This window comes from Aythya marila (assembly GCF_965140915.1).
Source record: "Aythya marila genome assembly, chromosome: 3".
NCBI lineage: Eukaryota > Metazoa > Chordata > Aves > Anseriformes > Anatidae > Aythya > Aythya marila.
In genome coordinates, this window is record NC_139044.1 from 16,676,578 (window position 1) to 16,694,394 (window position 17,817).

Consider the following 17,817-nt stretch of genomic DNA (forward strand, 5'->3'; position numbering starts at 1 on the left):
TTTTCTTTCAGGTGGGAACTGGTGGACATGCTTTGGTTTGCTATGGATAGATGAGACAGAGGGTTTGATCTAGTAGCTTGTTTTACCTCTTGGCTGTTTTGAGGGACAGTGTTACGACCAGGTTTGTGACCAGCTGTTACCAGGTGCATTTCCAGGGTGCCTGTGTGCCAGTGGACACTACTCCTTCCCTGTGTAACACACTGATGTGTCATTACAGAGTGTGCAGGTGGCATCAGAGTGTGTCCATGTGGGCAATGCAGCCCCAGATGAAATGGGTCTGGCACGAGGTTCAAGGCAGAAGGTGCTCTTTTCTCCCATGATGGCTACAATACGTTTCTTCCTTTCAGGAAATACGAAATAAAACTTTAGCTTGCTGTTTTTCAGGCTAAGAGTCTAGGTTTTCAGGCTTCTCATTGGTTGAATCTAACCCATTACAAGCAAAATTAAAAGAGGAATAGATGCAGGTACTGAAGGCCAGAGACTGGACATTAGAAGCTCCCAGCCAGTCTTAGTCTGACTAACTGACACCTTTGCTTTACTTTTGACATTTTTGGTGATTTGATGAGGGCCACGCTTTTCAGCTTCGCTAGGGAACAGACTGAAGGCTGTATCAGGGAAACTCCTCTGAAGAGCTGGTACCAGTGCTATTTTGCGGTATTGTCGCTAACTGACAGGTGGGTCTACTCTGTTAGATAATGCACAGTTGTAGGAAGAGACAATTCCCTGGCTTGCAGGGCTTATTGTCCTAAAAGAAAACATGGAGAAAGGCGAACAAGCAGCATTTCTGCTTTGCTTTGTTTCCAAACAGAAGCTGTAGCAGATTAAATCTTGCCTGAAGCCTGCAACAGAGCTGTGGCAGAGCTTTTCTGGTATCTCTGAAGGTCTAAAGCAGTGCCTGAGTCTGAGGGCAGTCCTCTGCCTCCCGTTTGTAGGAACGGGAAGAAGTCTTTGGAGAGAATTCTCCTGTTTCATGCAGGTAATGTCACTACAGGAGGCCTAAAGCTGTGGTTGGCTCATTTTCTGCCATTCTGTAATATATAGTGTTGTTATTTTCTCATGTATCTGATTACTCAGCCTCAGAGAAGCTGAGGGACTTGCATGATTTAAGGTGACTCATTGTAAGGCTGAATCCTTTACTCCTACGTTGCTGGTACCAGTGGGGTGGCTCCGCAGTGGCAGGAAGATGCTTCTCTTTGGCTTTGCTGCTGCTTTTACCAAGTGAGGCGCCTGTCATCTCCCCAAAGCACAACAGGGTGGGTATGCTGCCTGTACTATTGACACGATTGCTAACTCTTTCAGATGTTTGGTTTTGTTTGTTTTCCTGTAAGAGCTGAATTACTGCACATTTTTCCAGCTGAAAAACTCTTTCTGTTTCCCTGCTTGCTTGCAGATTGGGCACAAAATGAATCTAAACCTGGAGAATCCCTTTCCTCATATTTTGTGGACACACTCCATTCAAGTCGTTGTATAGACAGACTGAGCAGTAGTTCCTTATTGATAATAGAGAACAGCATTGCACCTTTGCTCAATTTTTTTTTTTTTAATCTTTAAAACAAACAAACAAACAAACAAAAAACCAGCCAACAGTGACTTTGTTATGGAAGATTTCAAAACTAGCCATGGAAATGTTGAAAAAAACATTATTTTTCATTAGAAAAATAGCTTCTGCTCTACATTGCATATTTATGCACAGCAGAGAGGTTTGAAGGTTTGCAATGGCAGTGATGGAAAACTCCTGTTTGGTAGCAGTTAGTGGAGATTGCATTAAGTGTGGCTGTGCTGCATCAGAGAGAGCCAGTCTGAAGGAACTAGTTCTCCTCTTTTGCTAATTTTGCCCTGGTAGGATGCTTTCTGTAGGACTGGTATGGATTTACACCACTCTGAACGAGAGGGGTTCCAAGCTCATGTCGCCTATCCAAGCAATTTCCCATGCCAGGAAGTCATCAAAGACTTTATCCTGCAGAAAAGGGTGTGGAAAAAAACCACTTTCCCTTCCTTTTAAAACTTTCAATCTGATGCATGCTTTGCTATTTGTCTGGGCACCATGCAGAGCTTTAAAGGATGATTCTCATGCAGCAGCTGCGTGGGGGGACTTCGGAGCATGCTGCATCTCAGAGGTTGTCCCTGCCTGAAGGTTTGGGTGCTGCTGAGCTCCCTGGGGTGCTCCCTGGGGTGCTCCCTGCTGCAGCGTCTGAGGAGCTGGCTGCCAGCCCTGCAGGCAGCAGATATTCCTCGCATCTCACGCTCAGGATTTCTTCAGAGGAGTGGTTGCTATGCAGCCTTGTTTATTTCTGGTATGTGACACTGTTTGCTTGCGGAGCTGTACACCTGGACGGGGCAGCCTGCTGTCCTGGAGAAGGGGGCCGGCTTGCCAAATGGCTGTCCCTGCTTCCAGCTTGGGAAATACAGGGTCCGGAGCGCAAGAAATCCTCATTTCCTCGTGGGACTCGACCTGCAGCAGGGCTTTTACCTCACGGGGGATTACAAGCTTAACAGCATGAAGCTAGGTTTCTGAAGTGAAGGACACGCGTGATATGAAGGAGGTTGGTGAACAGCCCTGTCCTGGGCACTGCTGCTTTGTCAGCAAGGCGGTGCTCCACTGGGGCTGGCAGAAGTGGTGCAGAGGGGCTGCTGTGACTGGGCTCTGGTGGAGGTTGCTTGGTGCAAGTGTCTTTCCCAGAAGGCAATAAACTCTGCAAGAAAGATTTACATTTATGACTTTTTTTTTAAATCTTCCTTTTTTTTTTTTTTTTTTTTTTTTTTTTTTTTTTTTTTCCTTTCAAAACATTGTTTTAGTAAATATTACAACAGCGCAAGGGAAGTTTCTGCTGGGTGACTCCAGCTGCGTGCCAGATTCCGGGTGTCATTTAAAGGACAGACACCCCTGAGAGGTGTAGCAGAAGTGGAGTGACAGATGAAGGAGAAGAGATAAGGACAGGCAGAAGATGCTGAGCACCTGGGGGTTTTCTCTGCCACACCATGGGAACAGAGCAAGAGCTCCCACCTCAGCTCAGGCACTGCCCTTGGCCTCCCGGGTCCCTTTGCTGCTGTGCTCAGGGAAAAGGACAGGTCCCTGCTCAGCTTGTGCTCACACTCACCTTGCTCTGACTGGGTCAAAAAGCAAAAACTGCACTTTGGGTCCTTCTCTGGCTCATGCTGCTGTTTTCCAGGTAGAACCAAAGAAGATCTAAATCAAACCAACTTTCTCAATCAGCTGCTGCTGAGGTTTAGGTCAGGGTTATGTGGCTCCACCAGGAGACTGTTCATCCCTGCAGGATGGTGATCAAGTCTGCTTTTGACAGTGGTTTAAATTGCTGTGTTTCGCTAAGTTTAACCTTGGCACCTCACTCCAAATGATGTTTGGGACAAGTGTTGTTGTTTTTTATTCCAAGTGAAGAGAATCTTAGTGAGCTTATAGGCTGCCTGGTACACAAGTGCCTGGTCCCAAAGCAATATCACTCTGACAAGCAAACTTGCCTTCAGGATAGACTCTGTTTTCAGGGAGGTTTATTATAAGAAGTACAAATCTCTGAAAATTAGATCTGGAAATGATGTAGGAGAATGAGGAGGTACAATCCACAGTCAAATCCATTTTGAATTCTTGGTGTGTGGAGATGCCAGCCTGCCACAGCTGCAGAGGGAGGACAAACCAAACTCTCTGAAGGATTGAGATTCAAGAGCTATCTGCTGATTATCACAGGTGTTTGCAGGTTACTTTCTCCCTCTGCTTCTATCTCTCTCTGGAGAGAACCTTTGCTTCACTTTTTTTTTTTTTTTCTTTTTTCTTTTTTCTTTCCCTTTCTTTCTGGTAATGTCTGTGCTCCCTCATGCCTATCAATTCAGCAAGCTGGGGCTCTGCTGCCGGGACCACTGCCGTAATGACAACAGTAACCACACTCCCATTTGTGTAGTATTTGTCACCCCCAGGATCTCTGAGAGCTTTGCAAAGCTTCCAAACATGGTTCTCATTTTTCAGTTGGAGATACTGACCTGTAATAAACTAAAGTTGACTTGTTCAAAATCTGTGGCACGCAGAGGTCAAGTTTATAGGCTCCTAACATTTTTGCAGTGAATTGGCAGCAGAGCTGGTACTGCTCTGGCACAATTTTCATGCTGTTCTTTGGCTTTGTTCACTTTCAAACCTCAGAAGTGGGGGTGCCTTGGAGATGTGGTGTTTTCTGTCAGGTCATTAAGCCAGACTATTGCAGGGTTGGGTCAGCCATCTCTGCTGTGTTGCATGCTCATATCTGGCAGCAATTTTTTGTCAACATCCCTTTACGCACTGCATCCCTCTGTGCTGCAGTATAGGATGGATAAAGGCCATCCTATTACTCCTTTACCTCTTGGTGGCCTCCAGCTCACCCAAGGCAGAGGCTGCCAGCTGATAGGTACTAGAAAAAAAGCATTTATCTGCCTTGCCTGCAGATTGGCTCCTCTGGGCAGAATGGTGCTGGGCTCTGAGAAGCAGCTCAGAGGCAAGACAGCAGCCTTGCTTAGCAGGCATCAGCATGTGGAGGTTTGTCCTCTATGGGTATTTAAATGCCCATGGGGTTAGGTGATATCTGATAGCTTAGGTGAATGGAGACTTAAAAAAATAAATAAATCATTGATGCTTGAATGGTGGACTTAGGTCCTGAACAGAACAGAGGGGTGCTTAAAGGACTAGAGAATAAATTCTGAGCTGGGAACTGTTGTATTTCAAGGTTCATATGACACTAAGAACAGCACTAGAACTAAGCAGAATAGATACAAGAGTAATAAAATGGGCAATTAATCTCATCTCATTAGAGGAGATGCTCCTGCTTTTGCATGTCAGCCCTGCACTTTGTGCTCCCAATGCTTGTTACCCATAATGAAAAATTTCAATACCTAACTCAGATCCCATGATGCAGCTGAATGAAATTGTTGCAGATCACTGAGAATTTCCTTGTCTGGTGATTACACAGGAGCAACGCAGGGCCCTTAGGATGCTCACTCAGAGTTATCTCGGATTTTTGCAGGTGTCTGTGAAAACCTGATATAGAGTACTCCTAGTTGTTTTGTGCCTTTATGAAAGATGCCTGGAACAGTATGTGAGGCCCCACCAGGAGAAAACTATGGGCCTGGGGGTGTTCAAGGGAAGGTTAGATGTGGTGCTTAGGGATGTAGCTTAGTGGATAATATCAGTGGTAGGGGGATGGTTGGACCAGATGATCTTGGAGCTGTTTTCCAACATTAATGATTCTGTGTTGTAGTAGTCCTTCACACAGGAGCACAGGGTAAAAGAGCTCTCTCCTTGGGGCAGCTGAGGGAAAGGAACTGAGGAGACAAGCCTGATATTTCTAAGGAAAATACTGTCACAAGAAAGTAATGCAAAGCTCCCAGGGAGTGTGTAAGCTGTCAGACTGCTGGATTAATGTTTTGAGACATGGGACACTGGTTGGATTTGCTTTGAGTGTATGTTCATTCAAAGTGATGATTGTGACTTCTGTACGCAAGCCTTGAACGCTGGGCATCCAGAGCCTTTCACAGAGTCCTTTGTGGAAAAAATCCTATGTACCCTGCGAGGTCCTGCTCTTGGAAGGAAAAGCAGCTGACTGTCGTATATTTTTTCTGGTGCAAGCCCCCACAGCCGTACTGCTGTCAGCTGAGTTATGTTCATACAGCACTAGTACCTGGAGGCCCATGGTGGTGGGGACCCCTCTGCATGAGGTTTTCTGCAAAACCCTGCCTGGGCTCAGGGCCTTGCAGGTCTGGGGTTCTGTTCAAGGGGCACCCATAGGAGGAGAAAGAACCCTTTCAGTGCTTTTGGTCAAGGCAGGGTTATGCTCAAAGCAAAGGTGCTTCAGTGTATTTGGCTCCTCGTTGTCCCGCTGTGCCCAGCAGCCGCAGGAGCCCACAGAGTGATCGATCACCTGACACTGGGGAATGAATGCCCTTGGCCACAGCTCCAACGGGGACCGTCACGGCACTCAGCGTGCACTTGTGTACAGTACTCAGATAGCTGTGGTGTCCAGCAAAACGCATCATTAGAGCTGTAATGAGGGTTTGTTCGAGCCCTTTTTGAAGGGGCTGATGAGGTTTGGCATTCAGATGTGTTTATTCCCAGATCTTGGTTTGCTGCCCTGGGTGAGCTGCTGCATGTGATCACTCTTGTTTCATGGCTGAGCAGCCCCATTTTTCTGAGAAGCAGCCATTACAGGAGCTTTTCATAGAGGCAGTGAACTTTAAGGTCTTTCAAATAAGAGACGAGGACAGAACTCATAAAAAGAGCACCATGTGGGTCGCATGTGGAATTTTTAATATGATTTCCTTTGTGTTTCTTGCCACGCACGGTCAATGGTTGAGGAAGCAAGTTTACAGATTCAAAAACTCCTCAAACCGGTAAACACAATGGTAAAAGAAAATAGATTTTGAATGTGTTACCTCAAGTGTTAATGATCGGATCATTGTGGTGAAAGAGATGGGAGCACTTGAGGTACCAAGAACTTAAAGAAGTGGAGGAGGAGGTGCAATCTGTAGCTCAGCCTTGTCATTCTCCTACAGGCCTGGGGGAACTGCTCAGTTCAACTGGTCAATGACTTTCTACTTTGTGAAAACTTCATGCTACAGCTGCATTACGGTACTATAAGCTGGAATCCAATGGCAAAAATAAATAAATAAATAAATAAATAAATAATCCTGTGATCAGTTGCATTGCATCCGCACAACCAGCCTCCAGTTGTTAAAATACTGGGTATTTTAACATACCCAGTATTTTAAAATAAAATACTGGCTCCAGCAACTCCGATCCTAATGGGCTCTGTAGGATTGTTGGTGTTGGTTTTGACATGTTTCACGTGGCGATACTGTATATTTGTTGCACTGGGAAGCCACCAGAGAAATAGCTTGTTAGTTGGGGCAGACAGTAACGATGGTATTAAACAACCTCTATTTTCATTTACTGGGTGCTAATGAGCCAGAGAAGCTGAACATCCCGGAGGGTGTTTCCTTCGGATTAGCCCATCAGAATGGCAAGACGTGCAGTTACTGTCTAATGAAACATCACCAGGGCCTGGAGCTGCTCAAAGGCAGTTGTGTTCCCTTTTTTTCCTCTTCAGAAAGCCATTTTCTAATATTTCCCCCCCACAAAGCAGTGAACCACTTGTACTGTTCTCCTCTGGACAGGGAATGGCACCAACTCGTTTTGTGTTTCTCTCAGTAATGGCAGGAGAAGATGAATTCTGCACACCTAGTGCTTCCTATAGACTACAAGAAAATTTGCCAGGGGGTGGAGCTACAGAGCATTGCAGCAATATGAACGTGTTCTATTGTAATTTGCTCGAGGACACCATTTAACCTGATTGTAAGCTTGGTTGGTGGTAAGGTGCCTAAACTTGGACAGGCATTCTTTGTTATTTGTTTTAAGCTCACAGAACACGTTAATAGGTACCTGCTTTTTCTTCTCCTTCTGTAAGAGTTTAATTGAGCTGTATGTGACTGATTCTTCTGGCTGCACTTAGCTGCCATGTGATAGTCATTCTTTTTGCAGAGCTTTATAGACACCTATGAGTGGATTTTCAAAAGCAATTCACATTTGCATCCTTCTGTTCCCACTGACATTTATAGGAGTTTTATTGCTGACTTACCATACTGACCTCTTATCCTGAGGTATGCTTTGCAAAAAACTCTCTCAGGCCAATACAGTAAAAGAAGTCAAAGCTTTGTATGGTGACTGGAGCCTCTGTCAGAAGATGAGAAGAAATATCCAGAGTTTTGAAGTGAAAGCGACCAAACCAGTAAGGGAATAGACCACAGGGGCTGAAGCTGAAAAAATGTCATGAAAAAATTCGTTATAGCACTAAACTGGAAAGCTAAGCATAAACATTTTTTTTTTTTTTTTTTTTTTTTTTTTTACCCTCATATGTACTTCACACCATTTCACTGTCCTACTAGTCCTGTGGGCTGTGCATTCACTGGTGGGAGCATGGTAGACAGTTTCTGGATAGCTGGCATCCCTAAATATGTCATATTATAGGCTCAGGCTTTCTGAGGTGCCATAACAGCTATAGATGGCTCAGCAACACTAAAAATGCAGACAATTTAGCTACAATAGCAATTGTTCCAACTGCTTTTCTCTTTCCTTTCCCAGCAGGTGGCGGATTTAGAAGTATTTGGCTTGTGGTTTGAGTTGTGCTTCAAAATTACTCATGAATGTGTCATAAAAGCTTATCTTCCCTTTCTACAGAAAAAAAATCCTGCACACGGGTGGAAAGTGACAGAGACATCTTTCATTTATCAAGCTGGACAGGGGTTACAAACCAATCTGCAGTATTGATGGCCAGGCACCCTGCCTTAAACGCAGGTATGTTTGTATTAAAAAGGGGAACTATTCCACACCTCATTTTTTTTTGTTCTTGGTTGTTATTGGTGCATATCAACTTTAACACGACAGTTCCTTGTCATCAGACATGTGCAATTATGCTCCTGCTGCAGCAGCAGAGATAAGTTCTGTGGGACCAGCTCCAATGTGCTGTGCCAGGTCCAGCAGCAGTGAGTGCAGTAAGAAACTTGTCTTGGCTGTTGTGCCCATCCAGCCATGGAGACAGCAGCTGCTGGGGTGGAGCTACACTTCCCCTGTTATGCCAGCTAACAGTTTTCCTTCAACATTTGGACTTTCTGGACATGTTTCTGCAAAATGTGGAACATGCATAGCTTGATTGGATTCTTATGGTATTTTAACACCTCCTGGCTTGAGCAGTTTCCACTACTATGTTCCACCCATGAACCTTGTGGCCAGGGCAATGCCAGGGTCCTGTGGCTGTCACCTGCATTAGCAGTGTAATTTTTCCATGCAGGCTCCTGATGCTGCAAGGGAACCCACTGGCAGCTGCATCAGGCCCAGCAAAGGGCAGCACAAGTAGCCTCGCACCTTGACAGAGCCCGTCATCCCCCCATGGCAACAGAAGATAATTTCACAGCAGGTAAAGGGCTACAGCAGATACAAGACTCCTTCACCTTTGGCACTACAGCCAGGGCTTGTTGCAATCCTGTTCCTGCAGCCTGTGCCCAGAGGATGTTTGCTCAAAGCAGAGATGTGTGAGCCCAGGAATGCTGCTTGGTTCAGGGAGGCAGAGCATGTACAAAAGCTGCATTCAAAGCACTGACCATGCAGCCCTAGAGGTGCTGGCTCTGCTGGCAAGAGTAATTCTGTGAGACCCTGCATTTTCTCTCATTCTTTAGGAGTGATATCTTGGCCTTGGAGGCTGGGTAATGGGAAGGATACAGGCCAGGATGAAGGGCAGGGAAACATGACTGTACATGACTTTGAATTTTCAGGAATAACTTAGACCAAATTTTTTTCTGAGCCAGGCTGTGTTTCTGTTGGGGTGTGGGAGGGTGCCTCTGCAGTAAGGAAAGCAGGGAATAAACTCCTGTAACAGTGAAACAGAACAAAGGAGAATGTTTGGATGGACAATTTGCATCCTGCAGATGCAGTAACCAAATAATCCCACTGAATATTGAGAATACCTCGTGCAGAGTCCAAACTTTCTCTTAGGTATAGCATCTGGTGATTGTTTGTTTCCTAGTAACTTCTTTGTTGTGGATAGAAATAAAAACAACCAACAAAGTTGATTGGGATTTAATGAAAACAAAACACTTTTGAACCAGTTTTGGAAGCTGTCTACTTATTAGATTATTATTACTATTATTATTACTACTACTTCTACTTGGAGGTATTCAAAAGATATAGATGTGGTGCTTAGGGACATGGTTTAGTGTTAGACTTGGCAATGCTAGGTTAGTGGTTGGACTTGATCTTGGAGATCTTTTCCAACTTAAATGATTCTGTGATACTATGATTATTATTAGATGCCAATTAGAATTTCCAAATTCTAGAGACCTATGCAAGTTGTCTACCCTTTGAAAGGACATGAAGAAATTCCATAGTCTTGGATAGGCAACTAGTAAAACGCATGTAATTTTGCAGAGCATTCAGATGTCAAAATGCTGAAATGTAAGTGCCTTACTAGACAATATGGCATAAAGATACTAAGCCTTTGAGGTCAGGACTGTAGGTTAATACTGATGTGTTAATCCGATACACAAAGTGGATATCTTTTTTTTTATACTTTTTTTTTTTTTTTTAGCTGCAAATTTGTGTCATTTGTACTGTCTTTATTTTAAAGCTAAGTACCATGCCCCAGTTGCTGTCTACTGTGGGAGCATCACAAAAGCTAAACCCAGATGCAGAGCTCTGCGAGGTGGAAGCATTGATTCAAACTTGCAGCTTTGTGGCAGCAGATGGACTACTGAAGAAGAAGGTGAGGATGGAAGGGGGTTGAATGCATGATGGCCTCAGTGCAAGAGAAATCCTGATTTCAGGGACAAATGGTCCTCGAAGGTCAGTCCTTGTGTTGGCTCTGTGTCAGAGTAGGTGGCAGACAGAGAGATGCAGATGATCCTGTGCTCCTCCAGTGGTGTGCTTGGCATCACGTTTCTTTATCATTAGTACATTATGCTTTATACTTAATCCATGGTAGCCAAACTGCCAGCCATGATAGAGACTGTGGCCTGACTAAATGGTCATTGTAATGTGATATGAGTTCTGTATCTATCCTTGCTATCAGCATGTGGTCTCACTACAGGTAAATTCCAAGTTCTTTCTCTGCTTGCCCATCAGATCTGATGTTGAGGACAGGGTGGTGCTGCAGAAACACTGATAAGGTTTGCTTGCTTGCTAAGACGTCCTTCTGCTTTGCAGAAATACTGGTAGTACCATTAAGGTCTTTACTGGTAGTGCTGACTGAAGCCAAGGCCTGAAATGGAAATCTTTTTTCCCCTCTTATTAGCAGGGCCTTTGACCTCTCTCTCCTGGCTTGCTAGCTCAATGCTGTTCATAATAATTAAACTGATGCTAGTTTTATGAAAAATAACAAAACGATCTTCTGAATTATTAAAACAACAACAGCAAACCTTGAATGCCTGACTCCTTAGGTGGGTTGATTGTAAAACAGTGAGATTAAGTAACTCACTTCCTTTTTTGTCTGATTTTCAGCTTCTCTTCAGTCTATGCTAACAACCCAGATGAAGAAGCAGCAGCCTAGTTTAGAGGATGGAGGTGGGGAGTCTCCAGAACCAGGGGCCATCTCTTCCCTGGAGGACAGAGACAGCAAGGCTACTGTGCATGACCTCAGTGCTGGGGCTGGAGGTGTTCTCTCCCATTTTCCTCCCCCAGCCTTGATGCAGGACCCCCAAGAGAGGGAGGTGAGCAGTGCTGCCCTGGAAACCGCTCAGATCAAGGACAAGCTGAAGAAGAGAAGGATGTCTGAGGGCGTATTAGCACCACAGAGAGGTAAGACTGGAGCCTGAACACTCTTGTGCAGGAGGCAGGGTCTGTCCCAGGCTAGAGAGCTAGCACACATTCCCAGTGAACAGATCACTACTAAATATGCCCCCCTGCAACAACCTTCCCTGCTCTGTCCCCTGTGTAGCCCTTCTGCTGCTTATAGGGGTGTACTGCTGTGGCACAGGGAGAGGAGTGGCTGTGTATATGTGCAGGTGACTTATTCCAAGTTGGCACAGGTCTGTGGGCTCCCTGCTGTATTGATGGGAGCCCAGAGGACCAGGGTGTTCCTTGGGTGGCTCTGTGGAAATGCATAGATGTTGTCCACTGGCCTGCTTCAAGTGGCTGCCAGCGTGAACACTGTGCAGCTACTTACAAATTTCCAGTAAACCTTTCAAATGTAATACCCAGTTTCGGGTGCTTTGTGTTTGAAGACCTGCTTCTCTTACACTTTGCGCCCACTTTGTAGGCCTGACTGACAGCAGTGACTCCAAGGAGATTACTCTGAAGCCAGCAGTTTCCAGGTCAGCTTCCCAGAGGCTCCTGGCAACCTCCAGGCCCGTGCCTCCCATCCAGAACAGACTTCCTTCCCCGGAGCCCAGCTGGACAAGCAACAGGGAGCAGGAGGAGAACGGCACAGGCTGTGGCAGCAGTGAAGGGAACCACAAGGAATTGATGTCAGAGGTAAAAGGGTGTAAAGTAAAGAAAACAAACTAAATCATACATGGTGAATTTTCAGTTTATTCTTGTAGGCAGACCTCTGAGATCTTTCCCCCATGGCGTAAGCCCAGGGTAGCAGCTGAGCCAAGGAAGAACTCAGCTGGATGTTGCATTTTCAGCTGTCTTTGCAGTGTGTGTACAGCAGGCTTTATGTCTCCAGTGTATATGAATAAGAGAATAAGAATACTTCTTCAAATAGTTTCTGTACTCTCTAAGATCTCCTGTTGTGTTTTATGACAAAGAAAAACACCAGCAACCACACAGAGCAACCAAATGTGTTTAATCTGGCCAAGCATATCCTTCTACAGTTAGTAAAATACAAATATCTGTGAACCATCTGTGCTGTGTACACGGGTGTTATTGTGGACATGGCAGTGTATTGGTGTCTTTTTATACCAGCTCTGTCTGGTCTAGAATGAAAAAAATGTTTGCTGGAGTGGGCAGTCCTGCAAACTGAACTTTGAGGCCCAGGTACAGCCATGTCCTTCTGCACGGTTACTTCTAACAATATTTCTGGAGTTCAGGGGCCCCTGTGCAGCTTCATTGTCTTCCATGGGACTGCCCAAGGTTAGGTGGTGGGAACTGGCAATTCAGGTCAGGGGGAACGGAGTCCAGAGCCCATCCACATGATTAGTTTTGCAGGAGGGACATGAGTTGCAGTTGTTTTGATTTTTCCATGATATGCAGGGCAATGCAGCTCTTGTAAACACGAAAACCAACAAAAAGCTAGTGCATTTTATTTCATCCCTGCAGTGCCATATGTATCCCTGACATTAACTCGGTTGGTTTCACTGGAGTTCAAACAGGTCCTGATTTGACTCTTTGGCTAGGAAAAGAATGATGGGATACTATGGAAAGGTGTGTGTCTGCTCTGCTCCCTCAGCTGCCTTTCCTAGCCATGGTGTGGAGAACCTAAAGGGTGGCATTGCCAAGTGAAGTGATTTAGCAGGCAGAGACCTTACAGAGAACAGTGGGGTAGAGAACTCTGCTGAACCTAATAAATGCCAGTAAGCCTGCAATGATGAATTGTGTGGAAGCTGGAGGGCACCAAAGATCTGGAAAACACAACAGCATCTGGGCCAAAAGACCGATGGGGAACTGTTGAAAGGGCAGCAGTAGAAAAAATTACAGGCTTGAGAAAACCAGGGTGCAAAATGACTTTGTGAGGACTTGGCTGGGATTCGGCAATGGCTGGTAGGAGCCATTCAGACAGCAATGGGATAGTGACCTAAACCCATGCCAATCCCATAGGAAAAGCTAGCAGAGGCAGCAGCATCCCAGAACATCCCATCTGCCAAGCAGATGGATGCCAGGTGGTGTAGTATGGTTGCTGCCACAGAGGTGAGCAAGGGAAGAGAGCTGTCAACAGTGTGGGACATGGATCCTCCCTCACCACTTCACTTGCCATTGCCCATTCCAGGCCAAATGACTCCATCAGCTTGAGTTATTTTCCCACCAAGTGGTAGGCAAGAATACAGCTAAACTGCTTGTGACATGAAGCAGGAAAGCTGTGTGCTCAGGCTGAGCACTGTATTTTCCCATTTCCAGGCTTCCCTGCAGCCCCTGTATTGCAGTGATGAGGATGGGAAGAAGTCACTGGGGGTGGCTTTGATTCCCCCTATCCCGAGGTCAGCAAGACCATCTGATGGGGATCCTGGCAGTGCTGCAGTGCCTCTCCCAAGCTCTCAGCAGCTGGTTTCCCAAGAGTCCCTGGAGACGAGGTAAGCCGAGGTGTCTGCCTCTTTGTACGCTGTTCAACTCACATGTCTCATCTCATGAGATTATTTTCCACAGCCAGCTTCTACAATATGTTTATGCAAACTTATGTGTATTCACCAGGTTGTGTACCTATGGTGATCCAACATGATGTCAAAACCAATGTCACACTCTTAAAATAAGAGTGGGGAGGAGAGGAGGAGGCAGGACTTCAGAGGACCTTGAGCAGATGTACTGCTGAACTCTGATACTAATTCACTCCGTATTTCTTGTGGTGCCATTTAGGAACCATATTGTATAGAGCTGAATTCAGTGTCTGGTGTTGTGCATGAACTTTGACTGCAAATATCTGTACCTGCAAGAATATTTTAGGGTGAATATTGGCTATTATATAGCTGCCTACCAAATTCATATGGCACTTTTGTAAATGTTGGTTGTATTTTCTGTGTCTGGATCTTCACTGTGGAATGAGAGCTCAAATAAATCTCTTTTTATAGATGTATAATCCTATAGATCTGTACTATTTCCATACAACTTTAAGATCAAAGGAGCAAGGTGCTAGATAACAGTTACAGGTCTGTAACTGGAGGAATAATACTTGCTTGGGTATGTGTGGGGAAATCTAACTATCAAAGTTGTCCTAGCTGTAACAGTAAATAAGGAGTCACAGAAACACAGTTCCAATTAGAAAATTGGCTTTTAAAATGCAATCTGCTTATACTTACATACCAGTTGGAAAAAAAGTTTTCCCTCATGAGAGAGCAGGAATGTGCACTACTACTCTGAGGATAAAGCAGTGGTATTGACATCTGTTACAAGATGCTGTCATCAGTTTAAGTCAGAACCAGGCAAAGTTAGGCTTCTGCAAACTGACTTAACATCTCTTGCTGAATCAGAAAGGATGTCTGTAAAAGTAAGAGCCACTTAGCTCCAAAAGGGAGACAGCAGAATTGGATAGTGAAGGCTCAAATTGAAGAATCTGACTCTTGCGCTTCAGCTGGAGCTAGAAGTTTCAGCAAGAGCTGTGTGACTTTGCAAACTGAAAGTTTAATGGCGGTTCATGAGCTTTGCGTATTGCTGGTTTTATGGGATGTATTTCCTTCTTCATCAGGGTGACTTTGCTAAGAAACTTTTCCTCCTTTAAAGCTACACCTTCCTTTTTCTATCTCCTCATATATTCTTTTCTCCTTGATTTTCTTAAGGCCAAGATCAGGCAGCAAAACAGAAGAGAAGACCCTTAAATCTCTGGGTAAGTACAGGGCATGGCTGTCCTAAAATGAACATTGGAGTCCTGACCCGTGGTTGGCATTGTGAAAGCCATGTTGAAAACTATTCTGTAACTTTTTGCTATTCCTTGATGTGCTCAGATGGCTAGTCCAGAGCCCTGTCAATGGGAGATGTGTTCTGATGTTCCAATGGAAATAACTCCAGCACAGGGTTTGAGTGGCAGTAGCTGAAGGAGTACCTTGGGGTCCTGGAAATACACAACAGGAGAAGAAAAGGTTTGCCCAACTCTTCCCCCTCATGTTCTTTTTCACACTTTTTTTTTTTTTTTTTTTTTTCTTTAACCCCCCTCTCTCCCCCCCTGCATACTCTCTAATGGTACAAAGATTGCGGAAAAACAAGGCATTTCACATGAAGTGAGAAATGCTCCCACTCATTCCTCCTATACTTGGAGGAAGAAACCTTCACTTAGAACAGTTTCTGATCCTGAACCAAACCCCTTGAGATCTGAAACAGATTCATGAACACTGCTTATTTTTTTACACTGGGAGAAATAGTGATAGTGAGTCCATGTGCATTTTGCATTTACAGATTAAAATAAAGGATCCAACCTATGCAGCAATTGTCTAAACTGAGATTTCCACCTTCTTAAAGCACAAGTCTAAATCAAGTGCTGAGTAATGAACTGAGGCTTCAATTTTTCAACTAATTTGGCTTAAACCACACATGCTAGGTTTGTTATTACAGATATGTTCCCCTACTCTATCTGCAAATGTCAGTTCTGCAGATTCAGGCTGGGGTAGGAGTTTCCTGTATTTTTTTTTTTTTTTACTCCTTGCATTATGACTAGCAATAAAAAAAAATCTGCAATACAAAATAGGGTGTGAGTTGCATCTGTGTTAGCCAATACTTTTAAGTTGAAAACCTCAGTGACACCATTGCTATTTCTTTGCCATCTGTGAGTTTGTAGTGATGGGGGAGAGGAGAGTTTAACAAATAATTTTGCTGATGCAGAAAAAGGTGTTATAAATGGATAAGATCCACTGGTATCTCAGCTCAGTGTTAACTCTGCCAAGTAACGAGCATATGCTGTAGCAATGATTACTTTATTGCTGATATGCAGCAGGGTGCTGAATGTAACTAGGGAGAAGTATTGCTGAGTAAGTAAGGTGACATTTTTGCTGGATACATTCTGGACTAGAAATGAGCTATACCATTAAACTCTCTCTCTCTCTCATCAACCTAACCATTCAATGGGGAAAAATCCTGATTTTAAAAGTTTTTTTTTTTTTTTTTTTTTTTTTTTTTTAACTACCTGACTATCACATGATTTTATCATCTATGGAGCCCTGTAAGGAACATTTAGTTTTCTGCATTTTAACAGCTCTGCTCAAGACTATTTCAGAATGAGCTGCACTGTACTATTCCCTTTAAGAAAACCAGCTCCTAGTAAGTCTGCCCAGAAAGTGAGTTGATCTGCTACAATTTATAATGAAACTCCTTTGGGAGAATGAATGCAGCTTTGAGAACATGATTCTATTTTTGGTAACACTCTAGCAATCCTGAGCTTTTCTTCAAATGCCCTTTAAAATATTCCAGCAAAGAGGAGGAAACAGAGCTACTTGCCTTTGTAGAGGCATCAATCAAAAAACAGGAGATATTTTAGTGAATGAGAAAAAGAGGATGCTTGCTGAATCAAAACAGCAACAGATAAGAAACTTTTTGGCAAGGGCAATCTTAATTTCTCTTCTCAGTCCAACACAGCTACTGATGCAGCTGAAGTGCCTCTATACTAATGCACACAGCATGGGAAACAAGCAGGAGGAGCTGGAAACCACAGTGCTATTAGAAAACTATGACCTGATTGCTATCACAGAAAAGTAATGGGACGAGTCCCACAACTGGAACACTGGAATTGAAGGCTACAAGCTTTTCAAAAGAAATAGGCAGGGAAGGAGGGGTGGTAGTATAGCCCTCTGTTTTAGGAAAAGGATAGATTGTGAAGAGCTGCCTCTGAGAAACAGACAGGTTGAGAGCTTGTGGGTAAAAGCTGAGGACCAGTCTAATAAAGGACACCTTGTGGCTGGCGTCTACTACAGGCTGCCTGATCAAGGGGAACGTGTTGCTGAGGCCTTCCTGTCTCAGCTACAAGAAGCATTGTGCTTGCAAGCTCTCATCCTGACTGGGATATCATCCACCTGGATGTCTGCTGGGAAAGCAACACAGCAGGCTGTAAGCAATCCAGGGGACTCCTGGGGTGCCTCAACAAGAACTTCCTTGTCTGGGTATTAGACAAACCAAACAGAGGAGAAGTGTTACTGGACCTGGAGCTCAACAGTATGAACTCATTAAAGGGGTTAAGACTGGAGGCAGTCTGGGCTGCAGAGACCACTAGTGCCCTTTTTGAATTTATGATCTCAAGGAATATGGGTCTGGCTGGCAAAGAGCAAAGTCAGGACCCTGAACTTTAGAAGAGTGAAATTCCAGCTATTTAGAGATCTAGTGGATGAGATCCCCTGGGACACCATCCTTAGGAACAGAGGAACTGATCAGAGCCAGCAACTCTTTGAGGATGCTTTTCTTAGAGTGCAAGAGCTCTCCATCCTCGTGTATAAGAAATCAAGCAGGGAAGGCAGGAAACTGGCATGGCTGAGCAAGGACCTGCTGGTCAAACTGAGATGTAAGAAGGAAACACACAGGCAGTGGAAGCAGGGACAAGTGGCCTGGGAAGAGTACAGTGATGCTGTCCAGATGTGTAGGGATGAGATCAGGAAAGCCAAGGCACAAATGGAACTGAGCTTGGCAAGGGATGCAAAAAATAACAGGAAGGGATTCTGTAGGTACATTGGCCA

The 17,817-nt window shown here is 44.6% G+C and overlaps 1 protein-coding gene across 1 annotated transcript in view; it reads left to right on the forward strand.

Moving 5' to 3' along the window:
• The first annotated feature begins 8,205 nt into the window (after positions 1-8,205).
• Positions 8,206-17,817, forward strand: part of TOGARAM2 (TOG array regulator of axonemal microtubules 2) — a 32,563-nt gene continuing 22,951 nt past the window's right edge. Inside the window, exons 1-7 of the mRNA XM_082758073.1 lie at positions 8,206-8,323; positions 8,817-8,942; positions 10,149-10,283; positions 11,018-11,314; positions 11,775-11,989; positions 13,574-13,746; positions 14,944-14,990. Coding sequence (XP_082614199.1) covers positions 8,915-8,942; positions 10,149-10,283; positions 11,018-11,314; positions 11,775-11,989; positions 13,574-13,746; positions 14,944-14,990 — 895 coding nt within the window. The 5' untranslated portion in view covers positions 8,206-8,323; positions 8,817-8,914. The remainder of the gene's footprint in view (positions 8,324-8,816; positions 8,943-10,148; positions 10,284-11,017; positions 11,315-11,774; positions 11,990-13,573; positions 13,747-14,943; positions 14,991-17,817) is intronic.